At 37.7% G+C, this 22,617-nt stretch overlaps 1 protein-coding gene and 1 pseudogene across 1 annotated transcript; one reads left to right on the forward strand and one right to left on the reverse strand.

Moving 5' to 3' along the window:
- Nucleotides 1–13,580: 13,580 nt before the first annotated feature.
- LOC103429840 (DEAD-box ATP-dependent RNA helicase 20-like) lies at nucleotides 13,581–18,539 on the forward strand. The gene is made up of 14 exons (XM_008367964.4): nucleotides 13,581–13,795; nucleotides 13,900–14,225; nucleotides 14,388–14,567; nucleotides 14,686–14,838; nucleotides 15,068–15,231; nucleotides 15,420–15,512; nucleotides 15,740–15,825; nucleotides 15,907–16,139; nucleotides 16,540–16,758; nucleotides 17,330–17,382; nucleotides 17,585–17,677; nucleotides 17,799–18,042; nucleotides 18,146–18,212; nucleotides 18,329–18,539. Exons 1-14 carry the CDS (start codon nucleotides 13,743–13,745, stop codon nucleotides 18,369–18,371), a joined length of 2,007 nt encoding a protein of 668 aa, XP_008366186.2. The 5' UTR covers nucleotides 13,581–13,742; the 3' UTR covers nucleotides 18,372–18,539.
- Nucleotides 18,540–18,621: 82 nt separating this feature from the next.
- Nucleotides 18,622–21,198, reverse strand: LOC108172767 (G-type lectin S-receptor-like serine/threonine-protein kinase LECRK3; annotated as a pseudogene).
- Nucleotides 21,199–22,617: the final 1,419 nt, after the last annotated feature.

The following is a 22,617-nucleotide window of genomic DNA, read 5'->3' on the forward strand; positions in this document are numbered from 1 at the left end:
TTTGGTTGTAGATGGTTGGATTATTAATTAAATGTCTATTAACGTGCTTGTTTCTTATTGGCAGCCATATATGTGACGACTGCGATTTGTGGGCTAGTATCAGCACAATATTATATTTGCACCGGAGAGATGCATTCACTCTCAAGAGAGAGTATTGTATCGGGAGTTTTCAAGGAAGGCACTCAAGGCTCGAATGCTGAGGGATGTGTCAGAGAGAAATAGTGTACTTTGGAAAATCGGTGGGATGAAGCCGGACTGCGATATCTCTTTGGAGGATGGCTTGCAATACGCAATGAAATTTGGCATTTCACTTGAACAGGAATGGCCTCTAGATAGCAGTGTTCAGCCAGTGGGGATCTCAAATCCTTCAAAATAGTGGACTACAAAAACGTTGGCCAAAAGAATGTGTAACCATAAAGCATATGCTGCTGGCATTCCCCTTGCTATGCGATGTGATGGTGGGTCGAAAATTGCCGCATCATATGCTTACCACATATTTTTGGTCAACTTTTTTGTAGTCCACTATTTTGAAGGATTTGAGATTCCCCACTGGCCGAACACTACTGTCTAGAGGTCATTCCTCTTCAAGTGGAATGCCAAATTTCATTGCGTATCGCAAGCCATCTTCCAAAGAGACATCGCATTCTGGCTTCATCACACCCATTTTCCAAAGTACACTATTTCTCTCCGCCACATCCCTTAGCATTCAGGCCTTGAGTGCCCTCTCCTTGAAAACTCCCAATATAATACTCTCTAGAGATAGTGAATGTATCTCTCCCGTGGGAATATAATATTATGCTGATACTGCCCCACAAATCACAATCGACACACATATGGCTCCCAATAAAAAACAAGCATGGTAATTAACACTTAATTAATAATCCAATCATCTACAACCATATTATTTAGTTTGCAAATTTAATTTAAAAAGTTTGGCCCTACCTAACATTACTCTTTCTTTAATAGTATCGCATCAAATGAAATTTAGTGACATAAAGAAAAGGAAAACAGAGATTAGATTTCCTTTTCGCTGGACACATGGCAAGCTGCCACTGGACCTCAAACTTGAAAGAAGTGAGGTGTCCAAAGCTTCCCAACAAGCTTTGATTTTCAAATTGATCAGTGTTGTTTTTTGGGTGGTGTAAGCTTTGTTGGAACGAATTGAGATAATAAGTTTTAATTAAAGGCAAATTTTTAGGTCTATTTTAATACTATCTTAACAAATTATTCTCTTTCAAGTTTCAACACACTTACACAATTGAAAACTCAAATCTACCATAAACCTAACACAAAAATGTATACTATTTAAACCAAAATGTACTCATGTTATACAAAATTAAACGTAGATATATCATGTAATCAATAAGATTGAGCACATTTATCAACGTTTAATTAATAAATCAATCGTCAACTTCTATGTCATTTAGCTTTCAGTATTTTGTCTACAAATTTAATCTCCATAGCATTATCCAAAAATATATATACAAGCAAACGCAACTCAAAAGCATGTTTATAAAATACAAACCTGTAAATATAAGAGGAAAAAGAATACCCTTTTATTTAGTCGCACTGTCAAATTGTAGGGGTTTTGAAATTACTTATGTCTGATTATGTGTGGAACGGGAGGAAGAACACACATTTCATTTCTCCAGTTTACAGTATCAACACTCTTGAGCTTTTCCCACCATGCTTCGATGCTGTTATTCCACTGGTCAGTAAGCTTGAAGTCTGCCATCGCTAATATATACTCTCTCCTACATTAAATTTTTTAAAATAATTTAAAAAATGATAAAAAGCCCCATCGATCTCAACCCGACACAATATCCAACCCTAAGCATTTCTAGGAATTAATAGAAACAAAGCATTTTTGGAAAGTAATCGAACCAAAGCATTACTGAAAACAGGAAATTAATCGAACCCAAGCATGCATTTCTGGAAATTAATAGAAACAAAGCATCCGGAATTAATCGAACCCAAGCATTTCTGAAAATTAATAGAAACAAAAGCATCTGGAAAGTAATCGAACCAAAGCATTACTGGAAAATGGAATTAATTGAACCCAAGCATTTCTGGAAACTAATAGAAACAAACCATCTGGAAAGTAATCGAATCCAAGCATTTCTGGAAATTAATAGAAATAAAGCATATGGAAAGTAATCGAAACAAAGCAATACTGGAAAATGGAAATTAATCGAACAAAACCATTTCTGGAAATTAATCGAACGGGCATGATGATTTGAAACAATAAATTAATCGACAAAACTATTTACAAAAATGAAATTCGCAGATAAGAGACATTACTTTTGTTTTGCAGTGAGCTTCGGCGCCATTTTTCACCTGATCGAGAGGGTTGAAGGATTTTGGGTTTACTATCTCTCGCGCTCTCTTATGCTAAATATCTCTCCAGCTTTCTCTCTCTATCACGCACAGATAGAGAGATGATATGAGAGCTGGGCTTACTCTCATTCTCTCTCTTCAGTGGTGTAATAGCCGGGGTTTTTACTCTCTTGCAAGCTGGATTTAATTTATACATATATACATATATACATATATATATATGTGTGTGATATCCACACCTCATTTTATTTCTCACATATTTTTTTAATTTTCAGTTATCAGATCAAATGAATTGAAGAGAATCAACGAACATAAATTATCAAGAGTTTGTGAGAAGTAAAATGAAATGTGTGGATAACACACCCCATATATATATATATATTTATTTTTTCTCTCTCTCTAATGCAGTTCGGATGGATTTTCAATTTCTTTTCAAAAAACCTTGTTTCTCTAATCACGGTTTGCCATTTTAGTGAAAACCACGGTTTTAGAGCTCTGCAGGCTAATACGCTGGGTTTTATAGCCTAGGATTTATCGGTCAACCACGGAGGACACCATTTATTCTTTATGGGGCCCTCATCCGTACACTTCTTCGCACGCTTGTGCTCCATGGGATTTTGGATGGATCCAATTAATTGCTTAAGACCAATATATATGCCCCCGTAGAGTGAAACCTCCTTGGATGTATGTAGGTAACAACACAACCAGCAAATTTGAAATCCCCATTAGAATGCATTTTAAAATTTTCATTGGAGATGTTCTAATTAGTGATTACCAAGTACCATTCAAACGCCAAACGCCAGACTGGATTACAACAGAAAGGTGTGTAAGATGTGCAGGCCCTCGATGTTGGCATATATGAAGCATGCACGTTTTAAGTATAACCATATGCATGCAAGCATGAAAGCTGTTCATTCTGATATTCACCATTCACGTTCAATTTGTTGACGTCGGTTCATTTAAATTATTTTGTTATATTTAAAGCATGTATGCATCACATTTAATATTATAGTATAGTAATATTCATCTTTATTTGGACCTGAAAAGTCTTAAGCTCGATTCTCGTAAAAAACGAATTTGAACTACATTATTACTAGTCAATTATTGATCGAGCACATAAATAAAATTGTAGATAATATATTTTTTTTCAAAAAAAAATAATATCCAACCCATGGTATGCATGTGATCGAGAAAAAAGGCACTACGTACGTACTGTATCGTCATAAATAAAAGGTGGAAGTGAATGCAGAAAAATAAGAAAGTGGAGAGGGAGAGAAATAACAAGTCCTCTTCTCCGTGAGAGCTTCCTTTGTGAGTGATTCCATCTCTCCGTTGTGGGAGTGGTTGGAGAAATTTTTCAGTGTAATCGATATACGGAGTAGTACATTACGTGTTATTATACAAATTGTGAGATATGTGTGCTAAAAACTTAATGGCTTAAAAAATAAAATTTCACACCACTCCTATTAAAATACGTGATGTACCACTTGTGTTTCCGTCACAATTAAAAATTTCTTGAGTGGGGGATGGATCAACAACCAGCTACTGGTTAGGGGAAGGAGAATTTATGGCGGATCCAGATCTGGTAGCCCAGGTAAAGTGAAAGGAAATTACTATCCCCCCACCTAACACAACATTTATTGAAAAGAAGATGGAGTCAGCTACCAAAGAGTCAGCATTAAAGAATATGAGGGATTTAACTCTACTAAACAAATGGAGCATTTTTGCTCACCATTATTTAGTGTAGTGTATGTTTACTATCCTATTTATCACCGTTAGATGAATTTGAATTTTGAGATTCGTGTAGTGGATAAATACAAATCTCAAAATTCAAACTCATCTAACAATGATAAATAGGATGATGAGCAAAAATGCACTCACTAAACAAAAGATATGTTCAACGGACAATTCTTTTTGTGATTCTACTTTACTCAGTACAAGATCAACAGGGTGAATCTGAAAGGCATAGAAGTACAGTTCTCCCAAGGAAAAATTTTAACAAGTCTTATACTACTAATCTGTTGTACACTTCTGCGACTTCGATCTGGGCTCAACGTAACGCCAAAGGGCAAATGGCGCAATCTAATGTGGACAAATTGGTGGTCCATCTAGACAAGTCCATGGATCTGTTCACAATGGAAGGTGGTGTCAAATTGGTGGGCTCAGTTTTGGTCAATAGGAATCCCAACAAGTGGGGGGTCCCAAATATTCTTCTCTCTGCTTGGAGAGATTGGGGCGAAATCGAAATCAAATGAGTCCAGGACAACACCTTTATCATAATAGTTCCGAATGAAAGTACTGTAGCTAAAATCCTTAATCAGGTTCCTTAGGCAGTCACGAAACAAAATTTCTCGGTTAAAGGGTGGCCTCCTAAGCTGGCGTTAGAGGAAATAAATATGGAGAGTTAGTCCTATTAATTACATTGTAAAAGATGAAGGATTGATACAGAGGAAGAGGAAGAAGATAGAGAGAAACAAGAGAGATTCTAGAGTGAGAGAGTGTAGAGAAAGAAATAGGATTTGTATTAACTGAACAAATGAAGATTACACATACTGTTTATATATAAATCCTAACTACTTTAACCAAATACTAACTACCTAACTATATTACTAACTGTATTACATTTGTACCCTTAATACTCCCCCTCAATCTCAACTGCAATCACTGTTATGAAACCAGAAAATAGAACACAGAGGACAGAAAGTTCAAAATACTTCCAATGAGCAGCAGCAACTTGTAGAAACAGAGGACAGAAGCTTTGACAAGGGAAGTGTATCCCATGAACGCACAACAACAATATCTTCTCCCATTCTCCGCTTCGTACGTTCAGTTGGGTCAAGGTCTCCATTGAACTGAATTAACCATATGCAAGTTTGTGTGCCTTGGCATTGCATCAGCACTGAGTAATAAGGATGCCTCTATTGAAAAGAAAGCCGTTTCCCTTGGCTGAACTACCTAATGATTTGGAGTCTCATGAGCTTGTATACCAAGTTCGAACTACAAAAGAGATATTTCGAGACTACAATGAATATCTGAACCGGATAAACTTGTATCGCCAGAGAATTTGGATGTGCAAAGTCTCTGGAAAAACTAATTTGACTTATGAAGAGGCTTTGCTATCAGAAGATCGTGCTACTGAGGCTTTCCCGAGGAGTTCGTAGCACCTGCATTACATATTATCCAATACAGTATGCTTTCATTTAAAGACCTTACTGACTTGTCCTGATTCACCAACCCATAGTTATCTTTCAAAATCCTTTAAACAAACAACGGAATGAACAACATATCTTCTCTGTAGTTTCTGGGAACGCAAAACCATACTGCCTCTAACATGAGCTTCACTCAAAGAACAACCTCTTATAAAGTTGTAACACACCCTCATGCCGATTATAACAATTTCTTGTGGGATTACCCTTCGTGGGATTTACCGTCAACAACTACATTTAACATTGGCTTAGAAAATTAACAAACTATAGTGTGGCATCGGCCTTAACTATAGCACCACGGGATCGCCCTTTGTGGATTTTACCAAAAAACAACTTCTTTGAACAATGGCATCGGCCTTCACAATTTCAACAACTGAAAAATTAACATCTATGTAGGATTACCCTTCGTGGGATTTACTTACTCAAAACACGGGATTACCCTTCGTGGGATTTACCGGTAACAACTTATTCTACCCTTCGTGGGATTGACCTATTCACATCACGGAATTACCCTTCGTGGGATTTACCGTTAACATCTTCTTCAAACTTCAACGTATAATCGGACTTACTGTAGATACATGCTAACAACTGAGCTGGTTAGACTCGACATTGTAGGCTGAGATAAGGAAAAATTACTGCACAAACTCCTCAACAGAATTGCAGAAAATCAGGGAAGCAGAGAGACAAGAATTGGAACCCATCTTCAAAACCATCAAAACCCATCTTTAAGATCGCATCTTTCATTCACATTTCACTACAATTCACCTTGTTGAATACCTAAAAGACTCTCAATTTTAATCTTCACCAATGAACACAATTTCAACAAATGAACAACTCTTGGCAATCGGCCTTCTTGAGTATAAAATACCCAACAATCAATCAAAGAATCAATCTTTCAGCAATGGCAATCGGCCTTCATTTTCTTTTCAATCAATTAATGGCAATCGACCTTAATACACAAATTAACATAGAATTTTCCACTGAGATAATCAAACAAACAGTTGGAGTGCAGAAAGAAATACGAAACCTGAATCTTCAGTTCCCAAATATCACACTGATAAGAACTTTAATCTTGACCTAAAGAACGCTGAGGAAGCAAACCAGAACCCATCGCAGGAGCTCGTTGTTCTTCTCGAAGTCGACCGGTTTATATCCAATCCAACCCACCAATGGCTTGCACCCAGCAAACCCAGCACGCTTCGAAGGACGATTTGAAGGAAAGTAGTTGTTGGAGTTGAATAGATGGGATTCGTGGCTCTGATTCCAACGCATGATCGCCAAGATGCAAGAGGTTGCAGGACCTACACCTGTGAAATCCCACGAAGCAGTACTACACCCATCAAGAAATAACCAACAAAGAGACATTCAGAAACCATGGGTTTCCTTTCTCGCTCACACACTGAGAAATCCAAGATTGAGCAAAACCTGAGTGAGAAATGGTGGTGGGTTTGTCCCTAAACGCCGCAATTCGGCTTTCCTCGAGGACCCACAAAGATGGTCTAGTCAGGCACTCATTGATCTCCACAAAACAGAGGAAAAACCCCAAAACTAAACACAAAAATTGGGATCAAATATGCGGAAACATAGAAAGTAATGAAGAAAAAAAAAATGAGAGAAGAGGAATCGACCACCAAGATCCATGGCATGAGCCTTGGTGGCTCTGATACCATATTAATTACATTGTAAAAGATGAAGGATTGATACAGAGGAAGAGGAAGAAGATAGAGAGAAACAAGAGAGATTCTAGAGTGAGAGAGTGTAGAGAGAGAAATAAGATTTGTATTAACTGATCAAATGAAGATTACACATACTGTTTATATAGAAATCCTAACTACTTTAACCAAATACTAACTACCTAACTATATTGCTAACTGTATTACATTTGTACCCTTAATAAGTCCCATTTTGGGTGCAGATCAATAGAATGCCACTGTATTTGACTTCTGAAGCGAATGTAAGGCGTCTTGCTCAAGAAATAGGTGAGTTTCTGGAATTCGAATATCCATCCAAGGCGAGAGGCTTCCTCTGTGCTAGAATCATTGTTAACACTTGGAATCCTTTAACCACGGGCTGCTGGCTACCAAGGGAAAACAACAAGGATACTTGGGTTGAATTTAGATATGAAGGGCTGCAAGACTTCTGCTACTGTTGTGGGAGAATAGGTCATACAAACAACGAATGCACATTTGAACCGACAAAGGGAGGAGCTGCGGGATATGGAGAGTAGATCAAAACCAGACCAGTTCAGGACGAGGTGGTTCTTCCTAGAGCTTTAAATGTGAGTATGGGGGATAGAATGGTTGCTGGTGTTGTGAGGCATGGATCTAGCTCCAGTTCCAAGTGGATGGTGGAGCCACCAAAACACGATGAGATTAGGGAGAAGAGAGGCAGCTCAAGCGAATATGTGTATATGGAAAAGGCCCCCAACGGGAAGAAGGAGAAGAGGAAAAGGCAGAGGCAAGAGGATAACAATGAAAAATGGGGAACCAACCATCCGCAATGGGTTATGACTGATAACACTCCCATACTGACCCATCAGATTATAATGGGCTATGGGCCAATGCAGTCTATGCATCCACACATCATGAGCATGCAATCGAGGCAATTGTGTCATTCTTCGCTCATGATACATGAAGTACAAGATGAGGCTACTAATCAAGCAATAGGGGTGGATACAGAATTATCGGTTGGCCAACTGCCAGGCACTGACCAAGATCAAAATAGGGGTTCGACAGTGTTATCATACCCTCAAGCAGGGAGGCATGTAAAAGATAAAGAGAAAGAATAAGAGGGTTGCAAGTTAGAAGGGGGCTCAAACCAACATGGTTTGGAATTGCTTAATTCTCCACGAAATAAGGTTAGGAATACGATGAGTGGTGTGGAGAAAAAATGAAGGGTTGCTGAGCATCTCCGCAGAATGAGTATGAGGGAATGCTGTTTGATGGTAGAACGAGCATTACAGGCTAAAGAGGATCTTCAGGAAATGCCAGTTAAATACCAAGAACTCCAAATTCTACCAAAATTTACAGGAAGATAGAGCTTAACAAGAGGAACAAGTTTTATACCTACCACGAAGTCCAAAAGTGGACGAAAGAGGGTCAATTTAGTTGATAAAACATGTGGGTGCCTAAAGCTTCTGGGTGTTGATTCGTTGCCCACAGTGGTTCAACGGGATCAAAGCTGGTCGGGATTTACTCCTGGGATGATGGGCTACAAAATCCAAGTGGTGGCATCAGCCATCGCTTCGCCGATTCATCGAAAAAATGAAAAAGGTGGCCGAAGCGTCATTGGTTTTCATCGGTTTTTAAGGCCTTACACCACCACATATGGTGGTTAATCAAGGTCGTTCTTGGTTGGATTTTTTAGAGGGGAGTGAGAGGTTCAAGATAGTGGTGGTGGCGTCGAAAAACTCCACTGAAGTTGGCCGGAATCGGCGTCAGAAAATGGGATGTCGCGATGGTCAACTGGGTCTCGAACTGGGTTAGAGTTTCTGGGCCTTTTTGGGTCAGTTTCCTCCCATGGAAACTTCCTAATTTTCTGACCAAATTTAGAGACTTACTTCTAATAGTAAGTCCACGTGTCTAAAGTTCTCACCACTTCCGAGGCTTATAACTTCTCCGTTCTAACTCGAAATTAAGATCCGTTTAAACCTACGCACTCATAAGGTCGTCCTCTATTCAAATATTTCAAGAATTACGATAAAATACATCCTCGTATAATTACGCTAACCAAATAGGGCATTTTCGTCATTCCCCACTTAACGAAAAATTATACGACATAATTAATTCTTAATCCGGAAACATGATTTCACATTTTTCCCCATTCGAATTTCATAACCATAAATCGATCTATCTAATTTTTTTCCTCCACATAAACAATAAAATGAATATCCACATCATTTTTAAAATATTCAGGGTGTTACAACTACTAAATTATCGAGTCGACAGGGACGTGATCTTGACATGGGCTCAATGGCTTAATTCCATCATTATGTCTAATAATAGGTCTCATCAGGAAAAGGAAAGGTTTCTCTATTTCCCCGCCTTTACATGTTGGCACATATGGAAAGCTAGGTGCAATTTCATTTTTAACTAGAAGGAAATTAACCCTCTCAGATCATGTTTGCTATTTCAACTTCGGCTGGTGCCTTTTCTAAGGTGACCCATACTTCCTTGAATCATCAACCATCTGTTTCTGTGGATGCTGCTCCGGCTGCTTATTGGACCGCTCCAACTTCTCCATTTATAAAATTAATTGTTGACGCAAGTTAGAATGCTTTGAGTGGTTCGAGCTATGTTGGGATAATGGTGCTGAATGCTGATGGTAAGTTTCTAGCAGCTACTAGGTTCTCAATCAAGGCTAACCATATTGCTCAGGCCGAAGCTTTGGCCCATCTTCATGGATGTCAGCTGGGTATATCTCTGGGATTTAGATTCGTCATACTAGAATCTGATTCTCTAGAGTCCATCTCTTGCTTAGGGGAATCGTTGGAAAATGGTAGCTGGGAGGCCTACCCTACTTTGGCAAAAGTTAAATGGTTAGGGGATTTCTTTCAGGATTGTCGCTGGTTTTGGGTTCCAAGATCAGCCAATATGGTGGCGGATTGGATTGCATCGGTAAGGTTTTCAAAGATGAGCGATGTTTAATGGGTCGATAGACCACCATCTTCGTTGGTGAATGTCCTTAACAAAGACGATTTACCTTGTCTACCTTCAGTTTGATTGGGCAATGTAAGGGGCGAACTCTTTGCATATGATGCATCGTCTTTCTACCATGTTCCCCCTTATATCACTCAGATATTTTTGTTGTGCTTGTTGCTTGCCTCGGTGTAGGCTTCATGTGTACTATTGGCATCTTTGCCCTGGTAATATATTGCCCAGTTTACCAAAAAAAAAAAATGGTATGGATGTTGTATACCAAAAGCGTCACATCTGAATTTGTCTTAGAGGTCACATATCTTTTTTGTCAGTTGCTGCAAGCACCTAGGGAGCACAAGGCAAAATGTACAAGTTATGACTATACCAAATTATCGATGTCACTATTAAATTTATGTGGTTTACTAATTATCGTTTGTATTAAGTTTATGTAGTTTATTAATTGTCGTTTGTATTAAGTTTATGTAGTTTAATAATTGTCATTTGTTTCATGCGTTTTGTGTTTATACATCTCTATCATGTGTTTCATATTCTTCCACAGTGTTTCATAAGTTTCATGTGTCGATTTAGTGATTTTTTAATATTTATCGGAATTTAAATATTTTTAGGTTAAAATGTTTATAAAATTAATTTAGAATAGTCTACATAATTTTTTTTTAATTTAGCCTCAATTCATTATTTAATAATATGAGGCTAAAATTTTAGGCCATAATGGTTGGAGCAGAAAATGTGTTTCTGAGTTAAAACCTGAATTTTCAGGGCTAAAAATTTGAGGTTTTACTCCAAAGGTTGGAGATGGTCTAATACAGGTGAACAATAAATGCCCCTATTAATGTTGCTACTTTTAGGGGTGAAAAAAAACCACATCTACAAAATTTGGTTATTAATGTCAGATAAACGAGCCTCTAATATACATACATACATACATACATACATACATATATATATATATAACTTATTAATTTTTTCAATTTAATAATTTACATTACGAGCATTTATCTCCTTATATTAATTATTTTTTTACTTATTAATCAAATGAATAAGACAGTTATCAAAATCTTAATTATAGGATAACCAACATGCACATTCCCCATATTTCTCTCATGATCTTCTTTCACTGCACAAACTCCTACCTCCATTTTTCTTGTTCCTTCATATTCTTCTCCTCATCTCTATTTTGTGGGTTTAACTTTGCATCATTTTGGTAGTTGGGATGTAGAAGATTGATTAGACATTTTTTTTAGACTACCATTTGTATCTACGATTTAAACTTCTTCATGATACTTGTACCATTTGTATATAATCAATTGAAGTATCGATCATTTTAATATTAATTTTCTGTTAACAATTTATTTTTTCGTCTAGGGTGGTAGTGGTAAAAATAATCGTAAATATATTTGACCCTAAAAATATGAGAATACAATCGAATAATTAATGGGTGATTGACAATCGTACCATTCCCAAAATGCAATAATAACAAATCAAAATGTCATCAAATATATATAATAAAATAGGGGCCTTAATAATCGCCTCTAATACCATAAACGTGGCAGCAAAACTATTTGGGGTGAAAATAAATGCTTATTTGCCCTATTTATCAATAGCTATGCTTTTTTTAGGTGTAATTTTTAAATCCGCCACTACTAACTATTATGTGCGGAAATCATCAATTTTTGCCCCTATTTCTAATTAGAGGTATTCATCAATTTCCCTCCTGAATTTGTGACTATTGGCCAATTTTCCCCCTCAACTTTAATTTTGGCCAATTTCCCCCCCCCTCAACTCTCATAATTAGTCAATTTCCCCCCTCAACTCTCATAATTAGTCAATTTGCACCCTACTGTTAATTTTTTAATTTGATCATAATTAAACAAGTGTGTGTAAGAAACTAAATAAGATGTATGTTAATCATTTTCCTATGTCTTTATCCTATTACAAATAGATTAAAATTTAAAATTTTACAATTTATCATAGATAGCATTATTAGTCATAATAAATCAGTATGGAGTAATTTTATTTGATTTTTTACTATACAAAATTGATAACGAAAAGGATTGATGTGTACATTTTTGTATGTGAATACAATTTTCTTTATAAAAGTGAAAGCTAAGTTCAAGTAAATTGCGGAGAATCGAGCTTTAGTGCAAAAATGGCTAGTCAATTCATAATTTTCGACTCCTTATTAAGAATAACCCATTTTATTGAAATAGGTCTAATCCATGAGTTTAGAATTATTATTTCTTCTTCTACATGCTTTAAACCCGATTCATAACTTTTCTTATAATCAACCCATATCACATACTAATTGTATTATGTTTTTGTACATTTTATCCTATATTATGCAGGTGTGTTTATGTTAATTTTAGTACTTTGTTGGAAGTTATTAGAAAATTGAAAGAAAAAAAAAGAATAGATGGAAAATTAAAAAAAATTAACAGTAGGGTGCAAATTGACTAATTATGAGAGTTGAGGGGGAAAATTGGCCAAAATAAAGTTGAGGGGGGAAATTGACTAATTATGAGAGTTGTGGGGGAAAATTGGCCAAAATTAAAGTTGAGGGGGGAAATTGGCCAATGGTCACAAGTTCAGGGGGGAATTGATGAATACCTCTTCTAATTATTAGGTGCAAACGTATTTGCCTCTACTTGGTCATGGTAGTCTCTATTATTTTAATTCATATCTTTAAACATTTTATTTTATTTTATTTCTTTCTTTAAAAGGGGACCAGCTGGTGGTTTTGTCACGGTAGTCCACCCTTCCATAGGCCGGAAGAAGATTTACAAAGGCATTTTAGTCTCCTCCTGACAACCATGCATTGTGTGATTCATCAACGCTAACACTATGTTTGGATGAGGGAAATAAACTTGGAATATAGATAAAAGTTAGAATTTATAAATTGACATGCACAAATTCTCTTGTTTGGATTTATAAAAATAGAAGTTTAAAATTTCCACGTGGAAAAAAAACTTGGAATTTGGGGCCTCAATTCCCAAGTTTAAATTCCATGTAAATAGGTGTAATTTCCCAATTTCTATGATTAGGAGTTTAAAATTAACAAATTCCGTTTTCAGTTCCATTGTTCGTTTAGGTTAACCAAACAACAAAATTCACAAATTCTACAAAATGAATTCCTGTCATTTCAATTTAAAATGAACAAATTCCGTTTTTAGTTCCATTGTTCGTTTAAGTTAACCAAACAACAAAATTCACAAATTCTACAAAATGAATTCCTGTCATTTCAATTTCCGTCATTTTAAAATTTTTTAGTAATCTTAAATTTCTTCATCCAAACATAGTGTAAGAATCAAAACCAAAACGTGCCCAAAATTTTAGGCAGGAGTAGGTCTAACAAATAAAAGATAAAAGGGGTAAGTTTAGGCGTAGGTGTGAGAAAGACATTTGTTGAACACCTTGTAAGTGCTTAATGGGTGTTTTCCAAAAAAATAAAATAATGACTGTGTACATGGTTTTTCATTCGCTCATCGTGGTCATGATTGGTACCAAAATTTCGAAAACCTAGCTTAAGCCATAAGGTATCTCGAATATGGTGAAGCGCTCCAATGACCGCAATGAGAAGTGTTCTCGGACAAGAAGAAGGTGACTCTCTCTATCTCTCTCGCATGGGCAATTGGATATGAATTTAAACTTGCTAAAGTTTGAGATTGAAGAAAAGCATGATAATTTTGTGTTGTTTGTTCCAGACTCGGTGGGTCGAATGCTGTCGGTGATGATGATGGTGATGCTGCTCAAGGCACCTCAAAAGTTAGGAATGAGCGAGTGCAATTGGGCACCAAATTTGCTACTCTTCTTCGAGTCAAGGAGTCATCAAGGCAGCGGAAGCAGAAGCAGAAGCAGAAGCGGAGGGAAATTACTGCTCAAGGCGGCACCTCTAAAACCCAGGTCGAGGTCGAGAGGGAAATTACTACCTCCGTAGAGGTCCAAGAGTACAGGCAACAGAGGGGAATTACTGTTTCAAGCCGTGATGTTCCAAACCCCATCAGGACTTTGGGTCGCACTCCGTTTCCAGGTACCTACATTTTACTCTCTCTCTTTACTCTCTCTCTTTTCTTTTTCTTTTTTCCTTCTTGTATTATTCGTTACAATATATATACTTACATGAGATAATTACTCTTTGCCGGAAGTTAGCTACATACAGTTTTCTATTGATATGATTTTATCTTGATCGCAGAATATGTTAAGGAAGAATTTTTAAACGCTGGATTCATCAGGCCTACACCAATTCAGGCTCAGGCATGGCCAATTGCTTTGGAGGGCCGTAATATCATTGGTATTGCTCCACCAGGATCCGGGAAGAAGCTCGCGTATCTGTTGCCTGCAATTGTCCATATGAAATCCCGGCCAAAGCTATGTGAGTATGTTACATGTTAGTCATCCTTAGGATAATCAAATCCTGGCTCTTTGAATCATGTTCGTATATTGTTTATATTTATCAGGATTAAGTTTTCCGTTTTATAATTTTTCTTCAGCTTGTGGAGATGGCCCAATAGTATTGATTTTAGCTCCAACCCCCGACCGCTCTATTCAAATCCAACAAGAGTGTACTAAATTTGCTGCAGCACACATCGAAGCCTTATGCTGCGAGCAACTGATTGGTTATAAAAATTCTCGTGTGGCATGTGGTAGGTGGTGGTGGTGATGAACTACGTTTTACATTGTATTCTTATTATTGTGCTACTGGTACGCTATTTCATGTTTTGGATATTATCTACTTGATATTCTGTTATAGGCATTAGTAATGGTAACATGACCCTTAAATTGATTTTGTTTTAAGTGGTGATTTTAAGGAGGGCTTGTTGTTTGAGTATATTGTAATTCTTCTTATTGATTGCAATTAATATTTTGGCTCAGGAGTTGGAATTTTAATTGACACACCTGATGGCGTGCTTAATGCGTTAGAGTCGTGTCGTACAAACTTGCGAAAGGTCACATACCTTGTGTTGGATGGTGCTGATTGGATGCTAACAGAAGAAGACATGGAGTTTAAGTCTCAAGTTCAAGAAGTTATCTCTCAGGTTTGAGATATTACCCCTACTTGGCTCTTCATACTTGCGGTGTTGTTTTTTTAAAGGTGGAAATCTTTAGCATTTTTAAATCCCCTCACTCACACACACACACACACACACACACACACGTGTGTATGTATTTATATCTCAAAGTTTATGTTCGGTTTAAAATTGTATATTGGGTTTTCTGTATACAGATTCCCCCCGACTGTCAAAAATTGTTCTGGGGTAGTAGCTGGCCAGAGGAGGCTGATGAACTTGCCAGGCCATTCCTTCGTGACGCATGCAAAGTAATATATATCTTACTAATTTTTTTTTACCATCACCTGGTCATTTTTAATTGTTGTAACTGGATGAAATTAGTAGTCACCAAAAGTCTTCTATCTTGTGATTGCAACAGTTGGTACTTGTTTGAAATTAGCAGTCACAAAATGTCTTCTATCTTCAATGTTGGCGTATTTATTTTTTGGTGTAATACCCAATACTTGTTTGACATTTATCTTTGGATGTTGAACAGGTTGAAGTAGGTTCTCCAGTTCTGAAAGCTACACATCCAATAGACCAAATTGTTGACATCGTTGCTGAAGATCAGAAATATAACAAGTTGGGGATATTCTAATGTTTGATCTTCTGCAGTTAGTTTGAGGTTATATCTACATTTCTGATTTGGTTTCAAATTTTCAGATTGGTAGGCTTGCTAGGTGACATCGCAGATGGCAGCAGAATACTGATATTCATGGATATAAAGAAAGGATGTGAATCATGTAACCTCCTCGCTCAGAAGCTTTCCGATGAAGGTTACGCAGTCTCTGTTAATGAAAACGTATGTCAATCGGATAGGGTCCAGATTGTCTCTGGGTTTCAAGGTGGCTATATCCCCATAATGATTGCAACTGATGCTGCTGCTCGTGATCTAGGTATCAATAGAGTTTCTTTAGTTTGTGAAAGACTTTCTTTTAAGTTTTTTTGCTTGTGCTTTAAGAGTTACTTCTCTTTTTACTGTTATAATTTTATTATTACTATTATAATTATCATATAGCCGACCCCACTTAGTGGGTTAAAGCTTTGTTGTTGTTATATTATGATTTCATTTAGAAAGAAGTATCTTCTTCAATCTCCTCACTAGTTGAAAGCTTTATTTAATTTACTAGTCGACATCCCCCTTTCCAAAGTCTTGCCCTGTTAGTAACCTAGGGTTTGTTTGGTTACTGTGGGGGTGTTGGTTTGTCAACCTAGCAATTTTTGTTGAATGCATTTAGCCTGTGAATTGGCCCGAAGCCTTGTTTCTTATCACTTTGTTTCATGCTTAATTTGCAGTTCTGAAGAATGTGAAATATGTTATCAATTACGACTTTCCGGGATCCATTGATGATTATGTTTACCGCATTGTCCTTGCTGAGCCAAAAGGAATAGCATACACGTTCTTTACAACTGCTAATGCTAGATGCGCAAAGGAACTTACCATCTTACTCAAGGAAGCTGGACAGAAGGTTGGTCCCGAATTGGCAGCACTGGGGCGTGATGTACGATATCCAGGTGAATAACTATAAACATTGGATTAAATAATGTTGTACACACATTGTCATATACACACGTGATGCATAGATCTTCCAGGTCGTTTGTATGGAATGGTGGATGTCTTTTTTGATGAAAAGAGCACCTTGTCCTGTCCTTTCTTCTCCCTGTGTACCAGATGCTGTCATATGATTTCGTAGCGTTTAATATAAATATTCGAGCTTTGATAAGATTGCTTATCTTGCAGCCATTTGGATTTTTATTCTTTAGTATCTTAAAAAAAAAAATTGAATCATAAATCATAGAATGAATAAATTTCAAACTTTATATTACACATCCGTTAGAACTAGTGTTTGGGCGTTTCTGTTTTTTTTTTCATGCCTAAAACTAGTTTAGCTCCCATCCTCCATATATTGACTTGACGATGTTCACTGTTTATTCTTCTGTGTGGTTTATGGTTTGGGTATGATGCGAACGTATGGTTAATCTTTGACTTCCAATTATTTATATATTTTATTTTGGGTATGAAAGTACAATTGGAATTCACTTCTTTTTTGGATTTATGATATGGCCATGAACTGATGTCTTCCAGAAAGCTTCATACCTGGAATCCCTCGCGGAGCAGCTAGCTTTCTGAGTGAGAAGGTATATACGAATGTGTGTGGGCTACTGCGCCACAGCTTTATTACCTAACTTTGCATTTGCATATTACCCATTTTTTGTGGCAAATAAAATTCAAAATTCAACCACTGGTCTAACACACGTAGTTCACTGCACATTTGCATACAGGACCAAAATTAAGGGCTGTATGTTGATAAAGTTGTTCCACTTGTATTTATTTAAACAGGTTACAGGTGTTGTTTACTTTCCAATATATCCGCATTGTCCCGAGGCTAAAACTGCTGCCAGTTTCGCTGTGGACAAAGTCAATGAAAAAAAGGTTAAAACTGGAATTTGAAAAAGCTGATGGTCTACTTCTTACGTTAGCATGTTCTGTTTTACGAGTAATCTTTAATGGCGTACCTGTTTAAATATGATGTTCTGCATGGCTTCTTTTTCAGAAACTTCAACTGCATTTTGTGAGAGTGGTGGAGGCATACGAATGCTTGTCCGGCATTCCTGTTAGAGTAACTTATGTAACTCTTGAGGCTGCTGATGGCACGGCTTGTGAAATGAATGCTTATGGAGCAATAGTTGCAAGGTGGGGGATTACTGGCAAAGTGAAAACCATATATTTTGGCAGAGTTAAACCCAGTGGTCGTATGTCAGCACTATTCGACATCAGAAAGAAATTGGATAACAGAGGTAACCATCTGTCTGAAGCACTCAAAAACACATATGGCTGTCCGAACCTTGGAATTCCGTGATGGATGGGGTTCTTAACTATCATGCATTTCACTTGTCACAGTCTATAAGATCTGGCCAGAAAGCAGCAGAAAGTTGAGGGAGTACCCTAGTATCGCTGACAATGAGAGGTAAATTTGATGTTTTATTATGTTTGCGATTTTATTTCTGAAACTTAATTTGTAATTTCGATACCCTAAACTTGAGTGCATTGATACATATATATCATAACTTTAATTGGTTACAGGCAAAGAGAAAGAAAAGGAGCCCTCGGCGTGGCTACTGCTTAGGGCATACTCAGAATGGATGTGGAGTATATTTTGAACAATATGGTTGTGTTTGGAAACGGGACCGCGCATGAGATTTACTTGGTTTTGGGGGGGCACATCCTCTGTAATCTGTTGGTGAGAGTCACACTTATTTTGTCAAGTTTACGTGCGGAACCTTTCGTTTATAAATTTGCAGAAATCAGTCAGGAAATTTCCATCTCAATTGGAGGCTTAATTACCCTTAGAGAAATCGACGAAGATGAACACGCGATTGACAAGCAATAATTTCGCACAATCTTTTGGATGCCTGGTTGACACACACAACACTAGTCATACGATCTCTTACACGAAACTGATGAGGTTTCTACCTCTACCACTTTAATGGTTTTGAGTCCTTGATGATAAAATATCACGACGATGGTTTCAGTACTGGGATTGAGATTTCAACGGTACCTTCAAGGATGTGTGTGACATCCTTCATGGTAGGTCGTAGCGACGGATCCTGTTGAATGCACCACAACGCGATGGTCACATACTTCGCCATCTCTTTGATGTTATCCTTCGCCTCCTCGTCATTCTCCAACAGCAGATGGAGTTTCCTTTGGTCATAACAATTAAACGCCCAGTCAGCTAGTACCATTTCCTTTTCATCCTTTGCCTCCTCAAAATTCTTCCTGCAGCAAATTATCTCTAATAACAAAATCCCAAAGCTGTAAACATCTACTTTGACGGTGACAGGCAAGCTTGTCAACCATTCAGGGGCAACATAGCCTTTCGTTCCCCTGATTGCAGTGATAGTTTGAGTTTGGTCGGCTTTCAAGAGTTTGGCTAATCCTAAATCAGCGATTCTCGCCGTGAAAGAGTCATCCAGAAGAATGTTTTCAGGCTTAATGTCACAATGTATGATTTGGCTGCTGCAGTCCTCATGCAAATACAAGAGCCCCCTTGCAATTCCCAAGGCAATTTTCCTTCTGAGGTACCAGTGTAACCTTGAGCGCTCTCCAAAGAGAAAGCTGTTCAGAGAGCCATTGCTCATAAATTCGTAAACAAGAATCCGGTGGTGCCCCTCATCACAAAAACCTAGTAGCTGAACTAGATTTCTGTGATTTGTTCTACCAATTCCACTCACTTCAGCTTTGAATTCTGGATGATCACCTTCTCTAAACATGGTGTCCAATCTTTTGACAGCAACAAATTTGCCATTATCCGACGCAAAAAGTCCTTTGAATACTGTTCCAAAAGCACCGCGACCCAGTTCTTCCATGAATCCGTTGGTAGCTTCTTTTAGCTCCATGTAAGTGAAACATCTTAGATTGATGCCTTGAATGAACGGGGAAAGTTGACTTACCTTTGGTTTTATGAAATAGTTGCGACAAACAACAAAAAAGGTTACTGCCAACATAAGGAACACGACCAGCATGCCAATCACCATGAACACTAATCCATGGACGCGGAAGCTGAAGAACTTTTCTTTGTTGAATCCTGCCCCGCTTGTCTTGAAGTAGAATTGTCTATCCTTATTTTGATCAGAGCCTTCCAATCGACGCTAGGGTCAATCCTCCCGTTTGAGAGAGGGATACTCTTTTTCCAACAGGTCTTGTTCTTGTAAAAGGCAATGCCACAAAAACAATCACCTAAGCAAGTCTGGCGACACCAATCCTCCGTTACTGGCTGAAAATACTCATAGTTAGCAGAGTAAGCCCAATCTTTGTTCAGCATCTCTTGAAGGTAAAAAAGATCTGTTTCTAGTGCGGCATCATCACAACGTTGGGAAGTGAAGTTCTGCTTGCATCCTTTCAGCACATCATTTGGATCAACGTAGGTGTAACCATACGGGCAGTGGCAACTTGGTCCTCCATCATCATTTCTGCATAAGCTGTTGAACCCGCATGCACCACCGCCCGTGCCTTCCAAAATCACTGTGCAAATGTTCAGAGGTGTGAGGGACAAAGCAGACCAAGCCCTTTTGACACTTGAGCTAGTACTGCTTTTCGGGTAGATGTAGTGCCGGAAAACTCCATCATACTCAAGGGTGGCTCTCTGGTAGTAATCTTGTATTGAAACTGTACTTGGTGATATCATATAAAGCATGCTTCCATCCCTGGCTGTAACGAAAATAAAACCGGACAGGTTGAAGATTACCTGAAAGCCACTACCCTGAGTTAGCGTCGACCAGTAAGCAGAATTAGGAGTATCCAAGGGAAAATACGTTGTGTAAAGCACAGCGTTTCCGTCAGTCTGTAGTGTAAATTGGAATCTTCCCTTTGAGTAATTCGTCTGCGTATAAGGAGCAAAGAGTATGCTGCCTTGATGTAGAGTCTGAGCAGGTAGGATTGTATCAGTTGGATGATCGAAACTCTCCCACGAATCGATCGAATTTCCATTAGCCAGCACAAAATTTCCATTGTCCAGCATGGCTGCATGGCTAACTCCAGTTCCAGAAGAAGAAGCAATCCATACTTGTCTGCGAGTTGCAATATCACTAAGCATAAACTGACCATCTTCGGTGAGTTGAACCGCGGATCCTTTTGCCACTAGATTATTTCCATTGGCTGACCAGACAATAGTTTTTTCAGGTATCTTGTCAAACCAGATGGCCAGTAGAAAGCCACCATTATCTCCAATTTTTCGGAAACCGAAGGCAAAGTCTCCAGATGGCGATGCCCAGAACGAGTTACTGTCCTGTGCAATGAGGGATGAACCCAAAGTTATATTCATGGGAGGTTGAGCAAAGGTATAAAATGGCAGCTGTAGAAGGAGAAGTAGAAAGCAAAAACTATATGCTAGTTCAAATGCCATGGTAACGATAAATTTTCACTTTGGCTTAAGAGCCTTAGACATGAACATATATATATATATGTTTGTGTGTATAATTTTCCTCACCTCACATTCATGCCGTTGTTATATCTTTCTTTTTTTCCCAGTTTTTGTCAGTCACCAAGAATCCATTAAAAAAAGTAGTCTACGAATTCTGTCTCCTTTTGTGTCTTCTTCTCACGTCTAATAATTTTTATATCTATTTTTTTAGTACTAATCAAAAGTAGTGCTTGACTGCAACGAACTAATTAAGTATAAATCATTTGCAGTAGGACTAGTGCTTAACTGAAAGACGAATTTAAGCAATTTGTATTTCTGCTTTTGTTTGCCGTCCTAGCAATAAAAACGCCTCTCGCAGTCACCGAGTCACAGCCACATAATGCTGCAAAAGTGGTCAAACAATTGTTGTCTTCTTCCCTTATGATTTATGAAGGCAGCCGGACACATTACTAATTATGTGAGATAGCAAATTATATATATATATATATATATATATATATATATATATATATATATATATATATATATATATATATATATATATATATATTTCTAATCTTTGTGCCAGTTGGATTAGAATATGATTAAAGGAAATGAGGTTGCAGAAGAAGATTAAAGATGCAATACCTTTCAGTTTCGGATGAGGACCCAATGATGGAAACCTGCTGTACTCTTGTAGTGCAATGCTGGTGCATTGCAGGTTCTATCTAATATTCCATTCCATGGCGGGAGACTCAGTTTTCATATGAGCCTTTAACCTTCAATCCTATACAACGGCACCCAATTTACAGAACTAGGGGACTAGCTCTTAGGGGACTTGGTGGGTATAGGCCTAGTGCATAAGGCCTAGGCGGTTTTTTAAATAAGTCTCTACTTAAAATTGCAAAAAATATGCAAAATTAGAATGATATATAAATTATAAAGTACTATAATAGATTGAAAACATAGGGAACAATCATGTGTAAGTGTTGATCCAAATGTCCAGCAAGTATAGTACAATTTATTGAAAACATAAAATGCAAAACGAAGGTTATCTATTTTGTGTTTAAAGGAGAGTCGCCACACCAAACCATTTTCATAAATAAAAGAGCAAGTAAAAAAGTCACAAAACCACCTAAGCCCCTAGACCCACCTAGGTCCACCATGCCCGCTTATGCCCACCAAGGCTCTATAAGGGTTTAGGTGGCTAGGCAAGGGCCTAGGCAAGTCTAGACGAACTTTCTAATTTTTTAAATGCATAGAGACTAATTAGGGCAATGACTAGCAACCTAGCACCTACACGGTCCTAAGCAAAGACCTTTAGAACACTCAGTATGGTCACATATTTGTGATGATACCGAAATAACGGTGGAGGTGAAGCTTTTGTTACCATGCTGCTTATAACACTAGAACTCGGCTTACAAGGTATCTCGAAAGCAGCTTTAAAGAATGCTCCCTCTAGAAATCCCAG

This window comes from Malus domestica, chromosome 11 (genome assembly GCF_042453785.1).
Source record: "Malus domestica chromosome 11, GDT2T_hap1".
Classification (NCBI taxonomy): Eukaryota; Viridiplantae; Streptophyta; class Magnoliopsida; order Rosales; family Rosaceae; genus Malus; species Malus domestica.